Raw genomic sequence first — 17,822 nt, 5'->3', positions numbered from 1 at the left:
CCGGATGCTGAATAATTCCTTGAGTCGCTTCACGGTTTCTTCGAATGTGAACTCTCGGGGATGTTTCGGAAGGACGAAATTGACGTAGCGATCGAAAACGTTGACGCTGAGGCTTCTTAGGAGCAAACGTACTTTCGCAGCATCGTCCAATTTCGCACCGTCCTTCAGGAAGAGATCCTCGTATTTGCGGTACCACCGGTCGAAAACCTGGCCATTGTCCGGATCGTATGAGAACTCGCTGATGTTCGATGCCAAAGATTCAATAATGAATTCCGAGTTGCTTGAAGATCGGCCGGATGCGGAGCCCTCTTGAATGCCGAAGCGCTCCAGCAAGACCATCAATCGCGCGTTTTGCTCTGCCATCTGCTGGTTCTGCCGAACAATCTGCTGCATCAGAGTTTCACTGTCGCCGCCAGGTGGTGCCATGATTCTTCCTCTTGAGCTTGAGTTCTTGATAACCTCGTCGCCAAATGTTGTACTTTTAAACTAGATGTTTATTGTTCGAATGGTAAGTACAGAATGACGGAGTAGCAATATTGTTCGCCTTTTATATTGTCAGGTTGCTAGTGGTTGCTAAGGCAAGTTCGAGTGGTTACCCAAACAACACTAGCTTGGTAGTTGACTACTACGATTCTCCGACTTGGTCGTCGACTACTATGTTAGTCTCCAACATCTAGTTAACTACCAGAGCTGTAGAAGGATTGGGAGCGTAATGAACACACAGGGCGAAATATACACCCCCTTATTCTCCGAGAATATGCATATTTCATCAAAGTTTCATGTAAATGTGTATTGTACATGAACTGTTTGGCGTTATAAAATTGCGATAGATACTCATTAATAATTTTCTACTCTCTAAATTACACTAATGTGTCCATTTTATCCCGATGCGTTTTTACCGGCCTTGTTTTCGACCTAATTCTATATGTTGCGGCTTACCCCTACGTTGTGTCTCTTTGCTGATTTCCACTTCCTCGGGAATTCCAGTCCAATATCGACGCACCACCCTACGTTAAACAGCACTGAAAATCACTGCAGCGTGGGTGGGTGGTAACGGGCAGAGCAAATCGTCGATGGGTGAAAACAGAACTAGCTGCAGCAGGACGATCAGGAAACAGCACATTTAACGCGGTAAGTTACGCACTAAGCAGCCAATAGACCATTTCCGTCAGATCTAACCCCCAGTTTTTGTATTTTTCTTCGAAAGACAATCATTTTTAATGAATTTTAACGCTTTCAGATTTTGTTTATATGCACTCCAGATTTTCTTACAAATTTTTGAAAACATGGATACTCACCACATTTTGAAAAATAATTCGAGATGCGGCACAGTTTGTTCAACCCTATGGGTATCAGCGTGGTGATTTTGCAAGTTTTTCGATTCCAACCCTTGCATTGGGATGCTTGTTTACATTTGCAAACGTCAAATCAGGTGCGCGCTCAAACTGTCGTGATCCCGGTGGCAAAACCATAGGAGAAAAAGAGGTCTGCATCTTTTCGAGATGAAACAAATTGTAGGGGACCGAGGGGTGAACTAACGTGCCGCAAGTTTTTCATTGTTTTCTAATAGTTAAAGGCTCCAAAACATATCGGTTCCTTAGGAAAGTTTGTTCAGTAAATTGACAGAAAGCATATAAGCCAATAAAAAATTTCACGGAAATGATCTATTTCTTCCACTTTCAAAGCATACCACTTTCTACTTGAGTAACTGCTCACTCTATTGAAAACTGTTGAAATTAATACTTTGAACATGCAATTTATTTCTTATCTAAGCTACTAACGACTTTCTTCATTTGCAGGTCTATTTACGACTGAGAGTAGGCGAATTACCGTGTATGCTGGGTGGTCTTCGACGATTCTATACCATTACCCGGAATGCAATTTACCGGAATTCCACTTACCGGATTGTACCATTACCCGGAAAACCCATTTACCGGAATGTACCATTTACCGGAATGCACCATTACCCGGAAAGCCAAATCTTCCATTATCCACGACCTTTTTTAGTACATTTGTATACAATTTTTATTCACTTTCAATCATGCTCAGCACAAATTATGTCACGCTAACCATGCACATTCTTGACTTCCTCGGTTTCTATAAACACTTTTTCAAAAGGCATCTTCAAACAGCTATGGACCAAATATGTTGTTCTTCTTGCCGGCTTTACGAGTCAACTGGGACAAAGCTATTCTAGTAGCATTTATACTGTTAATAGCTGAGAGCTTTTGTAAATCGACCACTTTTGCATTCGTTTGACAAGTATGTAAGTACTCTAGCTCTGAAACGTCGTCAAATTTGCCAACTAGAAATAATTTTGAGCCGGCGGTATTCAATTCTACCAACCTCTGCTTGATCTTTCTGAATAGCTTCACTTTGCCGCAACGAATATTACGATACCAAAATTTAATTGCACATGTCTTTTATTTGGGATTTTATTAGAAAAGAATCGCCTGATAGGATGCAGACTTACTTGGGCACTTCCACAGGTTTTTCTCAGCCAAATTATCTTAAATTTTGCAAAAAGAGGCACTACAGTACGACGCACATTGTGGCCAAATATGAACATAGTAGCTTTCAAAAAACCCCACTGTCGAAGTGAAACAAAAGTGCCAAAAATAGGATCCGGCTCCCTATAGATCGAAAAACTATGTCTTCATATTTAGGCTATAAAACTAAACATTACAGGCAAAGATAAAAAGAATGTTTGTTATGTATATTTGATGTCAAATATTAACGAGGTCAATATAAGTCGTAAAAATCGCCTAACGATTAGGTTGGGTGCATTGTAGTAAATGGAACATATCAGCATTTGAAAATGCTTCCTCCTTCTGTCGGGTGGAGATCACTGCGTCCATTTTTTTTAAGAACTATTGTGATATACCCTTTTGCTTTTACAAAGACCCTCAGTGGCGGGAACGCCACCGGAATACTTTGCGCGGTGACTGAACTTTTAGCCATCTGCCATTGATGGGCAGAAGTCCTAAGTTGCAGCATTGTGAATCCCCCAATCTGGTACGATCAGCCTGATAAAGCCGACCACTTCCCTGGGAGATGCGTTCCAAATATCGGCCGGCTCCAAAAAGGGCTTGCCAAATATTTTGGATCTTCGTTGTATATGTGCACTGCAGGAGCAGAGAAGGTGTTGTGAGGTTTCGCACGTTTCACTACAGAAACGGCAATTTGGGTTTTGGATGGCTCCGATCTTTTGTAAATGGTATCTGCTGGGGCAGTGTCCAGTTATAAGACCGGTGTAGGTGCTGAGGTCCCTTTTGTTGAGACCAATGAGTTTTTGTGTTTGTTTCGAATTAATTGTGACGAATCTTTTAGATTGATTCGCATTGGAAACTGTTTTCCAATTGGATATAATTTGCCTGGACAACCAGCTGTTCAGTTCAATATTTAGTGAGCAATTTGATATGCCAAAGAATGGCTAAGGACCAATGAATGTATTGGCCGATCCATTCCTGGCTAGCTCATCGGCAATTTCATTACCCTCTAGACCCGTATGCCCGGGGATCCAATATAGTTTAACTCGATTGCGGATGGCTAGGGTTTTTGAGAGCAAGAGCACATTCCCACACTAATTTTGAGTTAAAAGTGTAAGCTTTCAGAGCATGAAGAGCTGCTTGGCTGTCGGAGAAAATACAGATTGTGGCATTTCTGTAATTCCTCTTTATGCTGAGCTGCACACATTCAATGATAGCATACACTTCAGCCTGAAAAACTGTAGGCCACTGTCCGAGAGGGACAGAGATTTTGGTTCTTGGTCCGTGCACTCCAGATCCAGAACGATTGTTCATTCTCGATCCATCAGTGTAGAATTTGATTGAACCTGGAGGAATACTCGGTCCACCTTCTTGCCACTCTTGGCGAGAAGGAATGAACACCGTATATGATATGTCATAATTCACAACCATTTTCATCCAGTCACTGCATTTTTCTACAATTGGATTTATAGAAAATTCGTTTAGTATGCTTAGGTGACCGGTTAAATCACCTGGCAGAAGGTTTATTGATCGTTTTAGCCTCAGAGCGCTTTTCTCAGCATCCAGCTTTATGAATTGATCTAGCCGGGGCAGATTAAGCATTGCATCTAGGGCGAATGAAGGGGTGCTGCGAACTGCACCAGTAATGGCGACGCACGCGGCGCGTTGGATTTTGTTCAGCTTGGCTCTAGCCGTAGCCTCGCTTGTTTTTGGCCACCAAACAAGGGAAGCGTAGGCTATTCTAGGCCGAACGATGGTTTTATATATCCACATGATCATATTAGGTTTTAGGCCCCACTTTTTTCCACAGGTCTTTGAGCAGACCCACAGAGAATTGAGACCTTTATTTACCATGTTTTGAAGATGTGTGTTCCAATTGAGTTTAGCATCAAGCGTAATGCCAAGGTATTTGACTTCATTTGAGTAAACCAATTGTGTTTGATTAAGGAAAAGAGGTTGCAGCTGTACCTTTCTGCGCTTTGTGAAAGGAACAATCGTAGTTTTTGAAGGATTTATCCCCAGTTTCTCTTTCAGACACCAGGAGAGCGTGTAATCGAGAGCTGATTGCATTCTTGCAAGGACAACGCTTTCAAATTTGCCGCGTACAATGATGACAACATCATCAGCGTAGCCAACAACCTCGAATCCTCTTTTTTCCAGGCTATTAAGTAGATCATCCACCACTAAAGACCATAGCAAAGGTGAAAGTACCCCTCCTTGAGGACACCCCTTTGTGGCCATGACAGTGGCGCACGATCCGCTCAACTCGGATGAGATTCGGCGATTTGCTAGCATAGCATGTACCCAGGTAGCAATGCATGGGTCAAATTTTCTCCTATGCATTGCTGACACTATAGACAAATAGGAAGCGTTATCGAATGCACCCTCAATGTCAAGAAATGCCACGATGGCGATTTCCTTTGCATGAAATGTTTTCTCGATCTTGTTGACTAGCATGTGTAGTGCTGAGATCGTAGATTTTCCACTTTGGTAAGCGAATTGGTATTTGGAAAGAGGCATTGCTTCCATAAATTTTGAATTTATGAACTCTCCTAAGACCTTTTCCATTATTTTAAGCATCACTGACGACAGACTTATCGGTCTGTATGCTTTGGGATTGGTTTTGTCTTTTTTTCCCGGCTTCGGGATAAAGACAACTCGAACTTGACGCCAGTCATCTGGAATATGTCCTAAGACTAAACTGGCCTTAAAAATCTCTATCATGGGAGGAATAAGCGTTTGCTCCTCTTTCTGGATAAGCGCTGGGAAAATTCCATCCATGCCAGCAGATTTAAATGGCTCAAAGGATCTCACTGCCCTTTCCACCCTTGCTCGCGTAAAGGCATCTTTGGCAACCTTCAATGCGTCTCTTTTGGTACTTGAGTCCCATGACAGGAGCTCTTGTTGACCAGAGACGCCATGTCTGTTGCCATTAGCGTTCACGATCGCTTCAGGGATTGAATCAGGGAAGTGAGTCCTCAGCATTTCACTCAGTGTTTCTGTGGGATCCACAGTGAGCGAACCGTCAATCTTTCGGAGAGTTCCCAGACCATTGGAGTGGTCTTTCGATAGAGTTTTTTGAAGTCTGGCAGCTACGGGAGTCTTCTCAATGCTTTCACACATGAGGACCCATGATTTCCGCTTAGCTAGCCTTATTTCCTTGTTGTAGTCTGTCAGAGCCTTTCGGTATAGGCTCCAATCAGTAGAGCGTTTGGCACGGTTGAACTCCCTCCGTGCAGTTTTCCTAAGCTTTTCAAGATGGTTGTTCCACCAAAGAACATCTCTGCTCGACCTAACAGTTTTAGTCGGACAGCTTTCTTGATATGCATTAAGAATTTTGGTTTTTATAGAGTCAGAAGCCATTTCTAACTCTAGTACTGTTTTGATATTAGGATTTATGATGTAGTCTTCGGATCGGAGAGTGGGAATAGGTTTCCCAATCAGTCTTCTTAGGATCTTTAAACGATTTTGCTATAGTTAGACCCCCTTCCCATTCAAAGACTATGTGTTTGTGGTCTGACATAGATATTTCATCAGAAACATGCCAGTTTGTTATTTTGTGGGAGATGGACTGACTACATAAAGTCAGATCCAGCACGTCCTGTCGTATGGCGTTTTCATATGTAGGCTTGTCACCTGTGTTACATATGCCTATGTTGTTTGAGGATAGAAACTGTAAAAGGTACTCACCTCGAGGATTTATATTTGTACTTCCCCATACAGTGTGATGCGTATTCGCGTCACATCCGATGACAAGGGGAATGTTTTTTGTTTCACAGTAAGAGGTTAGCGCAGCAATCTCTGGAGGAGGAACATCTTCCGCGTCGCCTGGAAAATACGCCGAGACCATGACGATATCAGCCTTCCCTCTAGCGGTAGGAACCTCCACCCTGACTGCTACGATGTCGCGTTTAATGAATTCTGTAATTGGAAAGCATTTAGTGTCATTGCGTATTAGAATAGCTGCTCTTGGAGAGAGCTGGCTGTCATCATATACCAACTTGCATGAGTTTACATGAATACCCTGTATTCGAGATTGGTTGACCCATGGCTCCTGGATAAGAGCCACAGTGAACAGTTCTTTTGTGAATCTCCGGCAAAGCACATCCGTTGCGCTTCGAGCATGATGGAGATTCACTTAAATGATCTTAGTCATTTTTAGGTGTGCCGCAGTTTCCAGGACGGAGGTCGTCCTTCTTTGGATGCTGCGGATCATCTTGTATTTGTTTTGGATGATGTTTCGGGTGTTCGTGTTTGTCAATCTTCTTCCCTAGGCCAGCCTTTTTTGTCTCTGTAGTCGAATTCAATCTTTTACCAGATCCACTGCTCTTAGATGGCACCAATCTGCCACCGCTAGAGCTAGGAGTTTGGTTGGAGCTTGAATCTTTAGAGACAGGCAGACTGGCCTTTTTAATGGGGTTTGATTGTGGGTTTTTGCTAGAGGCTGCCTTAGATTTCTCTTGGGGCACCCTATTAGTTGAATTTTCGTTCGACTGAGTGGTTTTGCCCTTTATTTTTCTCAGCTGTATTTCGCCAAAGCGATAGTTGAGGATAAAGTTGGATTTTGTTAGGTTCGCCATAGACGGCCCATCAACCGTAAATATCCACTCGACATGGATATCGTTTGGTGTGCTTCTTTGGAGAATACGCCAACTAGAGGTTGTGATCTTGTTTTGACTCTCGATGAGCGTTTTTATGCGCTCATCACAGTATTTCGCACTTTGTGGAAAGAACGCACGAATTGGTTCTGGACGCTGAATTTTCTCCTCGTCCATTGCTTCCAACTCGGCACCTTCCCAAGGGATGAGTGAAGGAGTTATTTCTTTTACCCAGTCTGCAGTCTCGAGATCCTTGCAGACAAGGACCATGTATCCAGACTTGTAGAGCAGGTTGCAGAATTTTGGTTTCATCGGCTCATTACGCTGTTTCTCCACTTTTAGCAGCAGGGCCTCCTGAAGAGCATCAAGCTGAGTCGTGGAAAGATGGGATGTGGGAAAGTGTTTCGGAACAACTCCGACCTTCCTACGATTGGTCATGTCACTGTAGCTATGACCAGCCGTTTGGTTTTCTCCGCTATTTTTGTGACCGTCACTTGACTGCTGAGCCATTGGGCCATCGTGGTTGGATTGCTCAGCTCGATCTCTGGGATCCAGGCGTTTCTTGGTTCGTTTCTGCTTGGGGACGTCCTCACTGGTAGCCGAGTTGTCTAGGTCCGTCCTGCCACGTTTAGAGGAGCTAGCTCATCTTTGCCCTTCCCGAGTTGAATGAGGGCTTCAGATCGACTCACGCCGCTCTGCATCAGTGCTTTAAACTTCTTCCTTTGTCCTCTCGTGAGGTTTATTTTTGTCGTCTGTTGGTCATTCGCGTTGTTCGGATGACATGAAGGATCCGTTTTGGATTCAGATCCTGATGGTTGAGATTCTGGGATGTTGATGATAACATTTATACCATCGTTATTATCGTCGTCCATGTCCAGTTGGGTGTCCGGATACGGACGGTTTGTTGAATTTTCGTTGCTTACTTCGGTTGCGTCGGTAAGCATATCCTCCTGCGAACTTGCGAGTAACTGCTCTTCGGTTAGCTCAGCATTGCTCTGCACGTCCTCCACTACCATTGGCTCCGACTGAGAGAGGCAGTCGACACCTTCAAGATTGTTGTTGTTTTGATTTGTACTCATATTTGTTCCCACGAGTCGCTGGGGAATAACGGTCCGCTGCATCATTGCCCCGCCCTAATGCAGTAAGAGCTACATACTGGAGAGTTCGCCCTGGTGCTCTCCAGGCTCCGTTAGCGATTGAGCATATTTTAAACCCCCTCAACCATTCATCCATCAGCACGGGTCGCATCACACCTTGGGATTGGGGTTACCTGATTAGTAGATTTTTACTACAGGATCAGGCAATCCGTAGTGTTATTCTTAGCCAGTTGAGACAACCACTACCGACACTACACGGCTATCTAGGCTGCTTGGAAAAGAAGGTAACATTGAATATTAACTTCTATGGACGACCAAGCAGCCATTATGCCATTATGCATTGAAAATGCTTAGATTTATGATGGTTTTCTTATACCCTTCAAATAACCGTTTAGAATCCAATTTGAATATTTATATCAAAAAAATAAAAAAAAGTGCATGCAGCGAATGTGCATGTCGCTGCCATCGTAAAAAAATCGTTTTGATTTAGGGAAGCCTTTATAGTTTGAGGAAATCTAAAAAATCTAGACGAAACTAAGAGTGTCTTGGTGATTGAGAGTAGGGACACTATACGCCATTGTGACGTCAATCTCTGGATTCCGAAGTATTGAACCTCAATAGATCTACCTTTCCTTTGAATTTGCTTGATTGTGCTAATTTTCTACGAATGTCATAACTCTGAATGTCTGTACCCCGAATCCAATGCCAGGATAATATACTAGAAAGAATAGTAAGCAATCATTAGAAGAAGATATTTGGTAATTTTCGACTATCACATTTTGCTCAAAATGCCGAGATCGGTGGAACTCGAAAGAACCGCCAACCAAATAAAGAAGGGTGAATATCAGATGACCCGAAATGGGTCATTCTAGAAAAAGGGATATACAAAGGATTTGCATCCGGTTGATTGACGTTTACAGAAACGACATTCGGTGAATTTCCCCTCGGCGAAAAGTAACACAACCATTCGTGTTAAAAAATATAATCATTGCTTATTAATTAACATTTGGACACTTGGAGAACCGACGGTTGAATGTCAAAAGTAAAGTTACATAATTGTAACCAAATTTAACCAGTTCAGCCAAGACAAGCTGCAAATATAAGTTGAAAGAACAGTTTATTTTTAAAAGAAGGGTGAATTATTATCCATGAAATGCAAATATATGAAGAAGATGGTGCATATTGACATGATCAAGTATGAAGATATCTTAGACTCCTCTTCGATGCTTATGTATTTTGAAGGAAGAGCGTCCCCTGTCCATTATCGTTGGTGATCATTTTAAATATTTCAAGTCAAAATACTGACCTGAATGACCGCAAAACGGTTAATAGGACGTTAAGGAAAAAGACGAGAAATAGAAATAATTTTCCGGTAAATGGTTTTCCGGTAAATGGTTTTCCGGTTAATGGTCTTCCGGTAAATTGCATTCCGGGTAATGGTTTTCCGGGTAATGTCGGAGAACCGTCTTCGACACGATCAGCTGTGCCGACCGCGTTGCCAGAACACATTAAATAACTCGTCTAACGTAATGGCCGTTAGCACCGTCGTTTGAGTGAGAAGCAAATTTCTCACGCAGTGTGACCAGTGTCCCAACACTATGAGCCTCTGTACGTGCCATAAATTCTTTTGTTCTCATGACTTTTACTGTGCGCCGTGTGTTGGTGCTGTCTTGCTCTCTCGCACAGGCAACTTGAAAACAGGGCGCACAGTAAAAGTCAAACGTTTTATAGCATGCATAGACTCATATCTCATTTATCTGACATTTGCTATAATTTTCATACACGCTCGTTCAGATCTACTCAAAAGTGAGTAGATTTCGACTCACTTCGGAACAAAGTGGAACTGTTCAAAAGTGAGTAAAGCCATGGTTACTCACTGTAGAGTAACACTGTCAAATGTCAAAATTGGAGTAACACTTACTCACTTCGTTTAATCTACAATTTGCGAAAGTGAGTAGATGTCACTCACTTTAGAAATAATGTTTTGGGAAATAAATTTGTTATTTTTATTTATAAATAGAATCAGAAAAATAAATTCGAAAGACATACCATGTATTTTATTATCTCATACATAAATATATGAATAGTACATTATATTACAAGTAATACAATTGTGATGTTTGGGTCCATTTTTTTCTCGCTTCTCTGGAATGGATCCCCGGAGGAGGATCAATTTACGATGACGTCACACGGCAACTTCCAGCGGGAAGAAACCTAAAGGTTCGTAGTAAACTGCGAACCGTGTTTACCAAAAATTAACGATTTTGCTGCGCATTTTACCACTCAATGTTCTTCCGGTGAGTATTCATTCGCTGGATGTTGATCCGAATGTTTGCCCGAGCCAGTAGCTTTTCCGGAAAGACTGAAAAGAACTGAGGATTAGTTCAATAAAAAAGTATGACGGTAAAACTTACTGTATATAAACTTTTTTCTAGCGGTTGTTCGATCAAAACCAGGACTTGGTTACCTTCAAAAACTCCGATCTCGCTTCACTTGATATCGGGATTAATAATAACAGTAACAATTAACCATCTATTGCACAACTTGCATGATTCGTTATAGGTAATTCTACAGATTTTAAGCACTGTTTTACTAGTATAATACATATTCTTACAACGATATTTTTTTTTTTTTTTTTTTTTCGACCTTGACGCTTGCTCCTACCGGGCGGCAGGATCAAACTTGTCGGGCATCATTCGCGCTTTCATCATTGATCAGAACACTTGTTCTGCGTACAATGCAATCAGGGAATTATATAAGGAAAATTAGGTAATTGAATGTAGTAGTGTAACTAGCGCATAAGAAACTCTCTGCAACGGTCTACAAACATGATTGACGAAAATAAATAAAAAAATAAATAAATATCGCGAATCCGGTTAAGCGTGATTATATCATGGATCGAATCACCAAACATGTTTGACACCCAGAAGACATTTGTGACCTTATCCCACTAACCCAATATACTTTCCATGACAACTGTGGAGATGCAGAGGTACACTCGGTCTCTAGTAACAACGGTTGTCTAACTAACATTCCTTCCCTTCACCGATGACCGTAAATAGTGGCCGTTTAAAATTTGAGCTCTCGATTTGTGCACATTGAGAATGGTAAGCTAATCCCAAGCCCTATTTATTAAATCTCTGTGCAACTTCAATTGCTCTGGTCAATCACGGAGTAGCAACTACGAATTGTAGGTCATCTATGCTCATGCTCATGTACTACAGCTACGAAAAGGCGCTTTGTTTGGTGTTAATTTTGCTACACTATGCTTAAATGATACCAATTATGGAGAAGATTATGTTCACCAAATTTTAAATAAAAAAAGGAAGAAACAGACACACGGCAATTAGGATTATTTTGTTTGTTACGTCGTACAGCTGACCAAAATTTGCTCTATTGTATTCCTTGTTATGATTCAAATCCATCCGGCTGACCAAAACTTGCTCTATTGTATTTCTTGGTATGATTCAAATCCAACATTCACGTGTTGCAGGTCGGTTCAACCAACTTTTCAATTTGAATGCCCGGAACAGTAAAATGAAGTCCAGATAAATCGTCAACACTATCACTGTTACCACCATTTAGCTTGATAACTTTGAAAGTTAATTACAATGCACATACGAGTACCGTAAAATGGGGTGAAGTTGATCACTTTTGTGCCATTATGTTCTATAATTCCAAGTAGGATCCATATATTATCATCCAAATATTTTTAAAACCTGTACTGGTTAAATGTTTATCGAATTATACAAACGTAATTTTGACGAAATGTTTTCATAATAATAAAAATATTTTTTATAAATCAAAAAGTGGAGTTTTTGATTCCGGGGTGAAGTTGATCAATTACTAAGATAGGTTTCATAAAATAAAACGATATGCTAATCAAAAACATTGGGGTCACTGAATCTGAATCAAGTATCAAAAATCTTACAACTTATTGATGAATCGGTTAATTTTAGAGTTGAAAGTTGTGAATTACAGAATACACCACATTAAACGCCTAAATGTATGCCATTTTTCCGTTGAATTAGCAACTCGCTCACAAAAAGAACGTGTTTTTCTCTGAAAATGACATTTTATCGTCAATGCAAATTCAAAACTGAGTTCCCAGAATATACCTGGAATGTATGAAACAGTTTATTTTAATGGTGTTTTTATATAGCCTTGGCAATAGTTGATTGTTTGGAGAAGAACCCTTCAACAGTTCATCAAATATTTCATAAAAAATCTGTTTTTATATGGTATAATTATCTTGAATGTAAAAACGAACTTCAAAACATCAAGAGCAGATATCAGGTAATGTGACATCACAAAAGTTGTGATAATTGAAATCAGATCATAGCTCTCTTGACAGTTTATACATGTGGGTACGGGAATGATCAACTTTTCCCCACTGATCAACTACACCCCGAATTACGGTACTTACAGTTGCAAAAAGAGAAATGCTTTGAGATCTATTGTAAACTTGATTATTAATCGACACTTTTGGTGTGCGGTAACAAAGTAAGCGAGTCTCATGTAATGAGACTGGTAAACAGGTATGTTTGGGCCTTGTAGGTGAAATACCCGGATAACGAATCCCATTGGTTTGTATTCTATGTTTGTACATGAAATACAACCAGTTTAACTGTATTTTAGATACAGGTTGGACTCGATTATCCGGAGTATCGATTTTTTTTACTCCGGATAATCGAATCCTCCGGATAATCGAATCACATAGAAAAAAAATGAAATCTTTGACCAAAGTACTTAAATATTATCTTTTTTCGTAATTTTATTTATATGCTGCGGTGGTGTAGCCAGAATTTTTTTTTCTAGGAGCTGTAGGGGTGTTTACAAAAAAAACATTTTTTTCGACCGGCATACACTAAAAACACACACACACACAAACCCCTACTTTTCTTAATTACGTTCTAAACTGCAAAACCATTCATATTGTGTATTGCAATACCAAATTATCTCAGATTTATGCATAAAAATTTAAAAACAAGAACATCAAAAAACAAATTCCGGATAATCGAGTCTAAAATTCCGGATAATCGAATCCCGGATAATCGAGTCCACGGATAATCGAGTCTCCGGATAATCGAGTCCGACCTGTATTAAAGATTGTAACTAATGGGGCGATTCCTGCCCAGCACCGGTGAGACTCCCCTCTCTTCAATTGCCTCAGGGTCGGCGTACGCGCTTTACTATCGCGACCAAGAATACACTAAACTACTTTTTCTGGAACACAAACCCACTTTATTATTTCTACTGCAAAATCAGGTACCTATATTCTGTCCCACTTTCTTAAAGGCTATCTCCTACCTCAGTTCCCTCCTTCTTCTTCACTATTGGTGGAGCCCTCTTCTCACGTTCCGCTACTCCACAGTCTCTCGTTCTCGCTTTTGTTCCGGCAGGACAAGGCCGATGGAACCTTCACTCCTCCGCATAGCACTTCTGCTTTCTCTTCCTCTTTCAGTGTGGACGGCCCACGCTTCAGGTCGTTAACAAAATGGTCGCCTCTATGCACCAAGTAGGTGACGCCTATCGAATCGCGGTAGTAGGCTTTGGCCTCTGGGCCAACTCCGAGGTATGGCAATGACCACGGTGTGCTTCCGGCGGTACTTCGGTGAACACAGGCTCCGGCCCAGGGCCAAACTCAGGATAAAGCTCCAGTGTAGATTAAGGGTAAAACTACGGGTGAACTACGGGGTCCTGGTGGGTGATGGTGGGTGGAAATATGATGGATTTTTGGCGATTAATCTTAGGGTTGTCTGGATTGGAATGGTTAACGGATTACCTAGATGTAATTCAAATATCGCTGCTTCCACAATCCTTTTCAAAACTTGTGTCAATTTTAACTTTCACCAACTTTAGCAAATGGCGTCGTATTCGTTCGAATGCTGCAGTTTCAATGAGTTTTGCTATGGCGGTTGATATTCTAAGAGCTTGACCGTTTTGGCATTTTCCGCTCATCCCTTTTTGCCTCATCATTGCCCCCTTTCACACCACCCACAATGGCCGCCCATTCTATGCTCTTGCGACGTCTGGTGGTGAGTAGCGGAACTGATGTGATGCGGCTGCGTTCTTCATAGTTGGTGTTGGGTTGGACATTACCCAACTTCATACAATTTAATATTTTTTTGGATTTAGTTTTTAATAAATACGACACACAAAATCCCGATAGTCCCACAAATCTTGGACACTTTAACACATAATTGGTTACAAGATATTAAAATACACCAATGATAATGTGTTTTTTAATCTCACCATGGTATACTACCCTCAGCAGCGGTGAAACCAAAACATTTGCAGTAATGTTTAGAAGCGTTTTTCTCAACGTGCTTGTTTTTCTAATGGGACTGTATTGCGAGTATGGGCAGTGTAGGATCTAGCATATCATCTTAATTTTTTATGAGAAATTTCACTGCTCGAAATGTGAGAATTCTTCGCAGGAAACAATAAAATGATGGCATACGACCTGCAAGCACTTGAACTCCTTGCTTAGAACTATGTATCTTCAATGCCGGGCAATTAAGGGGTTCACAATACGCCTCAAGGCATCAGAATCTGGAGAGCGTAGGTCGCATCCGAGAACAGAGAGAGGCAGCCATGAATCGAGTTAATCGGCGAAATATTATTGGCAAGGTTTTAAAAGACAATTTACATCTTCTTTAGATAAAGAACAACACGGTATACCCAGAGCTTAGCGATGAATTGTTCGTTTGACGAAAACGTACACCTGAACGACTGACGCTGCTATCCGCATGGCCACGAAATGTGGAGGTTTGACTGTATATTGTGCAAGTATCAACTGTTTTGTATATAATATCCCATTCACTACTTGTTGTTAATCTCACCTGATGCTGCTTTTTGACTTTGCGACAATAAATGTACTAGATTGTCTTCGTCGAACTCATCATCACTGCTACTGTTGTTATTATACGTTTTTCCATCTTGACCTTCTGTGAAAAATTGTCGTGAATACGGCTGCTCATTAAAGTTGAATCCTCGACCACTTCCAAGCGATCCAGTTCCATTTGACATGGTTCACCACGTTGAGTAGAATTAGTTAGGATAGTTTTGTATTGGACTTCATTTCTCACGTTACACTGTAAATATACAGAAAATATATAAAGAGTTTTATTCATGATGTATTTTGAAACATAAGAGACTTCAAGATACTAGCAAATCAATAAGGGTAACATAAAAAGTGAGTCGCTTACCACAGTCTCACTTGTGCTAACTTTTTTTTGAAGTTTATTGACATATATGCCCAATTAAAAATATGTTGTAAATTACAATTTATTTTAATGCACATTTTTGGAGCATCAAAGGAAACAATAGAAATATAAGTAGTAGAATGCTAGTGGTGCAGTTGTCGCAAAAATTATTTATTTTATTAGTACCTTTAATTGTAGTTTTTGTTGGTTTATTTAGTGCCATGTGGCAGAGAATATTTTGTTTAGGTTAGAAAAATTGGTTTGACACTTAAAGACCCGGTACTCAAGTTGCTAGAGCGTGGCAAACTAGATGTTGGTCACACGAACAGTCGCGACATTAGCATTCTAAGGCTAATGTTTCTACTAAGTAAACTGGAATGTCAACGACAAATCGCTTATTTTGCAATCGAATACAATTTAAATTTACACGATCATGAAACATTCAAGCATCTTTAGTTGAAAATCAAACATGATGCTGTAACAATAAATGAATTTGGTTTACATTTACTATAAGGCTGTCTTGGTAGTGTCATTCTAAAAACACACCAAGCCGTTCTCATAGGGGAACAAACGTTAGCCAAAAGGAAGGACGTTTCAAGTACAGTGGGATTCCGGTTTTGGCAACTAAGTCGAAATTTTCAGTTGCCAAAAACGGAACCGTGCCAAAATCGGAACCCTTTTTTCTCACTGAATTTAAAAAAAAAGTGTTTTTAAAAATGCCATTAAGATGTTGTTACACCATTCCTACGTAACAATATGAACGCCAGACTTTGGAAAGGTTCAGTTTGAAGCAGATTTCCGTAGGTTTGGACTTTGCTATAAATGAATGAAACTCCCGTAATTTTAAGTGTGACAAACGTTTCACTTCCATCGTTTATCCTTTTATCGCTTAAAAGTCTTGAATCAATGTGTATAAGCTCTATGCATACTATTTGTATGTAAGGCCTATGTAGGAAGAATAATCGCATAAGTGACCTTTATTCAAGAACTAGACATTTCATCAGAACTGTTTAAGAACACAGAAATACAATACATTCATTCATTCTAAGCCCGAGCGTCAATTTTTGAAATATTTTGCAAGTATACAATGTCAGTTTCATTTATGTTTATTGTGAAGTAGAACATTTCATATTAAATTATTGACTTGAGTCAAAAGGACAAACATATATATTTGACATCAATTGCTCTATACAACAATTACAATATTTGTCGAAACCGAACCGTATGATCTGTAAATGCGCAAAGTTATTACGTATATCATATGAAAAGGCTCCATATGATTCGAATTTGAAAACAGTATCTATTGTGTTTCAGAAGTTAAGCTTGATATATCTTATAAACTAACCATATGAAATCAACAGAAAATAATAGGATGCTGCTAACAAGAAACCACAAAGTGCTTTAGGTGCTCATTGGGAATCCACTGAAGTATCTCCATAGGAATCCACAGAAACCCGTCTAATATGCTCAGGAACTCGCTTAGGATCGCGATGGAAATTTACCTATGCTCAAGAGCTCGCTAGGAATTGTGAGGATAACGCTTAGAACTTTAAGGTTCCGCTATGATACTGTTGAAATAGTCAAATCTTCGTTGGGAATTCTCAAAAGTCGGTTAGGACTTCCTAGGCTATTACTAGTCATCTCAAAATTTTGCTGGGAACTGTTCAGAATTCTCAGCATTTTGCAAGAAATACTGAAAATCCACAATATCCTACTTTAAAATCATTTGACGCCCTAAGAACTTCTAAGAGTTTGCAAAGAAACGCCAGAATTTACGAATCATCCGTAATAACCAATTTAATATTCTCAGGATCCCATAGGAAACCCATAATGTCCGCTAAGAATCCCCGATCCTACAAGTATGCTCAAGAATCCACTGGAAATTCTCCGAAAACCACTAGAAAGCCCTAGGATCCCGTAAAAATTCTTCAGAATCCAGTTTGAATACTCAGCTAAGGATTCCTACGATTTCTTGATTGTTTTATGTACAGTACATCCTATCCTGAGTACCACCGCTATAGAATGTTGGATCGTTTTTAAAAAAACATCGAACGTCATGCAGAATCTCACCTAAATAGGGAACGAAGCTCTGAATAGTTAATGCACATAGGTTCTAAATTATTTTCGTGCACACATTGTATCGATTGCCGACAGACTAAAGTGGGCTGGTTACACAGTATGAATACCTGAGGAAAAATGTTGGAACTCTATTTGAATTACTTAGAGATTATTTACTTCATGAAATATTGCGAACACAAGACCATGTCGAAGTAAACAATAGCGTACGGGATCCCTAATGATTGTGAGGATTAGAGGGAATATCTACTAAGATGGAGCTCTGGAATGCGATCGGCGTGAGGTTGGCCTGCTGTTCAAATAATTAAAACAAAAAACACGATGATATTTACAAATTTTGATGGATTTTAAAAA

General features: G+C 40.3%; 1 protein-coding gene across 1 annotated transcript in view; it reads right to left on the bottom strand.

Annotated features, from left to right (window-relative positions):
* The window catches only part of LOC110678654 (teneurin-a-like), a 159,146-nt gene that overhangs the window by 131,126 nt on the left and 10,198 nt on the right, over positions 1–17,822 (bottom strand). The window contains exon 3 of the mRNA XM_021851803.1: positions 15,030–15,281. Within this exon, the coding sequence (XP_021707495.1) occupies positions 15,030–15,216 (187 nt within the window). The 5' untranslated portion in view covers positions 15,217–15,281. The remainder of the gene's footprint in view (positions 1–15,029; positions 15,282–17,822) is intronic.

The sequence above is a fragment of the Aedes aegypti genome, chromosome 1, assembly GCF_002204515.2.
Source record: "Aedes aegypti strain LVP_AGWG chromosome 1, AaegL5.0 Primary Assembly, whole genome shotgun sequence".
Classification (NCBI taxonomy): domain Eukaryota; kingdom Metazoa; phylum Arthropoda; class Insecta; order Diptera; family Culicidae; genus Aedes; species Aedes aegypti.
The sequence above is the reverse complement of the archived record's forward strand: the minus strand, read 5'-3'. Positions and strand labels throughout refer to the sequence as shown.